Consider the following 6000-nt stretch of genomic DNA (forward strand, 5'->3'; position numbering starts at 1 on the left):
CGGTAAATTCTTGTTTTCTACCAGTAACAACATATGGTATGGAAACCATGTCACTCACTGCCAGAAGTGTCCACAAAATTATCGATAAGTGCACTCAGCGGTCTATGGAAAGATGGTATTGGGCGTCTCCTTAAGAGACCGAATAATGAATAAAGAAATAAGATGCCGTACAGAGGTGACCGATATCGCAAAAAGAGTGGAAAGATAAAAATGGTAACGGGCGGCTCTTGCGGCGAGACATGAAGTTGATAGGTGGACCCCCAGAATACTTAATTGGAGACTACGAAAGTAAAAAGGCAAATAGGAAGACCACAAAGATGGACTGACGACATCGTCGAACTCGTGGGATATGGATGGAAACAAAGTGCCCAGGACAGAAAAGCATGGAACAATTTGGCAGAGGCCTATATCCAGCAGTAGAGAGGAACAGGCTGATAAAAAGAAGAAGATCTCGTTAAAGTACAGAATTTACATTTTCTTACAAACAACGCTCGTAATGCACTTTAGCTAAATTTACATATAAACATGTTTTTTCCGCCTCGCGATCTAATGGTTAGTAGAGGGAGGGTTCGCCTACCATGCGAGAGGTCTCGGGTTCAATTCCCGACATGGTGACATGAAATATTAAGAACCGGGATATGGTCCCGTTGCTAGACTTGCGGACTCATGGAGAGGTCCGAGGCTCAAATTCCACTCTACCACAACTTGATTCACATTTTCTTATAGTGAGTTATTTACGACTCTTTAACAATGGTCCAAGAATGGAAATATCTGGGAAAATCATAAGAACCTAGATAGAGTTTGGATAAACGGAGATCTTCTCGACTTCTTAAATAAAAATGTAATGAAAAAGAAATGTGGTATTGTTAACGGTAAAGTTCAGTGTAGGTTGAAAAAAAATAAATGGTCCCAGGTGGGCTGCTACATTATAGAGATAGATTATCAAAAATCAATAAGCAAATTTTTAAGATTAAAAAGAATAATGCAGATAACCAAATAAAGTACCTATAAACACTTACCATTTCACCAGTTTCGCTCAATTGGTAAGAACATGAGATTTCTCCAAAAACATAAGATTATGTTGTATGGATTTAACTTTATAAATGAAATCAAAAACGTTATCTATAAAATACCTTACTGTTAAATGGAACAAATATGACTTAAAAATCTGGATTTTATGAAATAAACAACTCGTTAGTGAAATACAAAATTTTAATAATGGAAGCAATTTTCTACAAATGTACCAAGATTAGTTAATATAAAAATTCAGAATTCTGCCTAACTTATATGAGTAAGTGGTTGACAATAAGTTTATCTAAGACATAAATATTTGTAACGATAATAATGACAAGTGAAATAGATTTTTGATTGTTTTCTTCTCGAGATGATATGAAATAATGTTGATTTTACAAAATAATATCCGCAGATGGGACTCGATTTAAGATGTCTTCGGTTGGTGTATCTTTTACTCGGGGTTGCCTCAGTTGATGATTTCCCAGAAGATTATTTGTCGACATTTTAATTCAGTAAATAATCGTCTGCTTCCTTGCATTTGTAAATTTGTGTCTCATGATCTTGAAGAAAACTTTAAAATGCTGTTATCGACTTTTCCAGATATTTACGAATAAACTTCGTAATAATTAGTGATCCATTCGAATCATGGACTAAATATACTACATTGTAAAATCTTTATCATCGGACAAAGTAGATAAAAGATGGAGTAAATAAAATAAAATAAGAGGTAGAGAAAAAAGGTAGAGAAAAAAGGTAGAGAAAAAAGGTAGGTAAAGAAAAGAAGGGAACCTGTATAAAATACAATCTCATTAGAATGTGATATCTCTTTCTACAAGAATTTCGGTAGTAAATTAAAAACAAATAGGCTTACGTTACGTTGAACGTTCCCTTTCTTAAAGGACTATATTTTTTATTTTTGAAGTGTGCGATCGCCTCTCTTCGAGTCTTTGGGCGGTAAATGTACTGTTCGTCTCGAGTTTTCAAATGGAAAGAAATCTACTTCTAATGCACGGATATCGTATGGATGAGTTACTACCGCGGCCGTCAGATGGCGCTAAATCAGGGAATTTAGAATTATAATCCAGTACTAAAATGCTTTCAAAACGGGGTACGTTGGACTTGTTTTTTACAACGTTACAATATACACTGGACAAGTATTCTTATTTTCAATTTTTTTGTGTTTTGTGACAATCCGATAATATTTTTAAAAAAAGTGTTTCTTTAAAGTTTTTTTTTTATTAAATAATATGAAGGATACATTTCTTATAACTAAATATGTATAAACTTGTATTAATTTTGATTTCGCAACTTATTATAATTATATAAATATATTGCTCGTAGTTAGCCCGCCATTTTCAACAGAGCATGTTGTGAATTTGAAATAAAAAAATTGTAGCATATTTACTCCCGAGTTATATATTTGACTCTCTAAATAACTATTGGTTGAGGTTTTCGTGATATGTTATTTGTAGGGTAAGAAAGGGAAATATGGACCACGAATTTATTTTCGTCAGTAAAACTCAAAATAATCGGAAAAAAACTGATTTTGTTTTTTATTACAAAAGTATATTTATGTGTTTCTTTATATAATTGAAAAATAGAAAAAACAAATATACGAAAATTGAAAATTTAACTGTTTGAAAAGGTGAAAGGTTATATGGACCAAGTACTCTGTATTACCCGACATTGGTCTATATTAACATCTAGTTGATATAAAATAAATTAATGTTTTATTGCCTGCAGTTTTCACAAATGTACGCAAACAACACATTCCTCATGGTTCCAATTTTGGCAAAGAACACACTAAACATATGCTTCCTCATCTCGATAATCCAAAAATAATGCAATACATAAAAAATAAAATAGAAATATCATTAAAAGGATTTACATTTATCAGTTCAAAAAAATAAATCAATAAACAAAGTACTTGAAGCGTTAGACTGATCATTTTACCTTCACTTAACAATGTTTAAGATAGCAAGCGCGTGTGGTGAATATTATCAGTAGGGATTCTGAAAAAAAATCGTGTCTTTACTTTTAGTAGGCATGATAGTACATAAAGGTAAATAATCATAACATATTTCTATGAGTCTTGTTGAGCAATATGACAACGCTCTGAATCTGCGGAAATTCGATCACTCGTAATAAGACTTGACTCAAAATGAAGAGTAGTATCTAGATTTCAGCGTACCTAACAAATAACGTCAATGCCAAAGTACCTTAATATTCAGTACGTTGACAAGAAATACGGAATAAGATAATTTGAGGAATATTTGAAGATTTTTATTTCATATTTTCAATAATATACTACGTATTTTAAATAGTCAAGGGATCCGTCGCATCCACAGTATGTATGTATGGGCGGAATATGTACGCGCCTACAAGATACACTGCGATCGGTGTACCAATGCAGTGCGCCAGTGCCCTATGCACCATTAGGTGATTAAAGGGAATGATAAGTTAAATTAGGTCAGCGAATGATGAAACTAAATATTCGAAAACACTTACCCGTGAATAATAATTACAAACCAAAATTTTGAAAAATTACTCACAACACGGACGTTCAGTACGTTCTTCCCGCATGTTCTCATAAGCTGATGTCAAGTTTGTGCATGTGTAGATTAGACTAGACCTCTTTTTGTGTCGTTATAATTTATAGTATTGAAAATATCGCGGTGGTCCATATAACCCGGCTAGTCTATAATGCCCGAAGTTACTCCGCATAAAATGTTTTTGAAGTTAACTTTTGGATTTCAACTTTACAAAATGATACAAAAATTCGAAAAGTAATCAATGTTTTACTTTCTTCTCTTGGTTTCTTCCGTATTCATATCAAATTTGGCTTTTGATTTATTTAATGTCATCGGTAAAAAAATATTTTTTTTTTTTATGAATTCATCCGCGTCATTCATAAGTTGTGAAATAAATCAAGATTCTACATATTTTCTTCTCATATTTGTTCCATTGCTTTATATGAATAAAAATATTTTTTGTGATTAATCGATCACTGAATTGGATTTTAAAAAAAAGAATAAATCTGTTTTGGCATTATAATTAACCAATTATACCTAAAAAAAAATTCACTATAAACAAACTAATGAGTTAGTTATAAAAGTAATTTTATATGTCGTAGAGTATGAAAACATTTTTTTAAACTTTTCAAATTTATTTAAATTTTTTAAAAAGTACTACCATGCGTATACCAGTTCCAAAATAAAAAATGGCGTATAAGGAAGTTGTTCATTATAACATATAATACAGATACATAAAATACTATATTATACAGTTTTGATTATTTTGTATATTGTATAATATGTTAATTATTTTTTTCGATTTATATAAAGAAGAGTCCCGACTTAACACAGAATTTTCTAACAAGTCGGGGCATTAAAAAAATATAATTGAGCTCCATGATAAAACTGTGTATTTTCTGCATTAAATAATAAATAAAAAAATAAGAATCATTTTTCAGGATCATTCAGAAATTATTTTTACTTATAAAACAACTAAAATATTAATAAACTTACAAATGAATAATGAAGAAGAAAGGTATTGTTTTATAAAATTGTTTGTGCAGTATAAGAAATGTGCTGTATATTATGTGCTGTATATCATACTTTATATTATGATATTTAAAAATGACTTACCTTAAATCAGACAGATGAAAATTATATTTTTTTGGCACACTTGTTCTCACTGCATGCGTCTTTCTGCCATTACTGTCAAACGTTTAAAACGTTGTTATGTATATGTTTATGTAATTAAACAATATATTGCATTAGTGGTTTCGCTAAAATTTTCAGGGATCGTTTTGTACACGTTTCCTCTACCTGTATCCGAGATTGGAATGTTTTTTTATTAAACTAACGTTCTAATAAAAGTATTAGCTAGCAAAACGACTAGATAGTGCAAAAATACATTAAAACACATAAAAACATACAAAGACAAAAGAAAGGCACAAGACGAAGACCAAAGAACAAGAATCCTTGAAAGACAGTTATATTTTAATAATTGAGTTAAGAATATTTTTTCATTTCAGACTACTTAATATTACAAAATCTTGGTTTTTTTCTTTGATATTTTCGAAGTCAAATGATATCTTAATGGTATTAATAACTTTATTTAAGTCCTAAAGTTTTCAACTAACTGCAAATTGATTCATGCAAAGATGGGGTTGGAATAACTTAGGTATGCTCCCCGACTTAATTCGACAGGTTTCTAAGAAAGTTTCAAAGCTTTCTCGGTAATGTAACTATTTACATTGTACTTGAAGTGTTTTCTTTGCGTTTCGTCCATTAGTTATTCGATGCATCGATAAATTATCTTCACAATAAATCAATTCGCAAGGAACTTAATCCATCTACTGAGGAAAATATACGAAGTAATCAATTATATACTTGAATATGTTTTCATCTTAACAAAAAAGATACCTTTATTTCTTCCATCTTTAATTAATCTCACCTCTTTCAGGACGTGTGGCATTCTTCGACAACTGGAGAGTACTTCATGGAAGAGCTGGATTCACCGGTAAGCGTGTCGTGGGAGGATCATACATTGGGAGGGGAGATTGGCTAAGTGCCGCCAGAATTCACGGATTACTTCCCTGACTCGACAACTCCGAATCATAAGATCGATAAGATTCGTACGAGAAAAAAATATAGTCATTTATTATAAAACCAATTTGGGATTAGTATTTGAATCTTTTAGTGCTAAGTTAGTCTAGTAGATGAATGATGTGTTTATTAAATATGTTTTCATTAAAAGTTTCTATTTTTATTCTAGAATATTTTATCAAAATAAAAATGCATTTCCTTACTATTAATTAAACTGACCCATACTAAAACCGTATAACTGTTTACCTTTCCTTCATGTAAAATATGAAAGTGGTACACTGAATTTGGTTCATTACCGTAATGCCATATGCACCTTTCGGTACGAATAAAGATCTGACGACGATGTATATAAAAAAATATTTCACATCTAACC

At 31.1% G+C, this 6000-nt stretch overlaps 1 protein-coding gene across 1 annotated transcript in view; it reads left to right on the top strand.

Moving 5' to 3' along the window:
* Tmlh (Trimethyllysine hydroxylase) overlaps positions 1-5754 on the top strand; it is a 29520-nt gene extending 23766 nt beyond the window's left edge. The window contains exon 8 of the mRNA XM_088227174.1: positions 5485-5754. Coding sequence (XP_088083300.1) covers positions 5485-5621 — 137 coding nt within the window. The 3' untranslated portion in view covers positions 5622-5754. The remainder of the gene's footprint in view (positions 1-5484) is intronic.
* The last annotated feature ends 246 nt before the right edge of the window (positions 5755-6000 follow it).

Source organism: Micrasema longulum, unplaced genomic scaffold (assembly GCF_059751315.1).
Source record: "Micrasema longulum isolate JH-2025_06_02 unplaced genomic scaffold, ASM5975131v1 h1tg000490l, whole genome shotgun sequence".
In the NCBI taxonomy this organism is placed as follows: Eukaryota; Metazoa; Arthropoda; class Insecta; order Trichoptera; family Brachycentridae; genus Micrasema; species Micrasema longulum.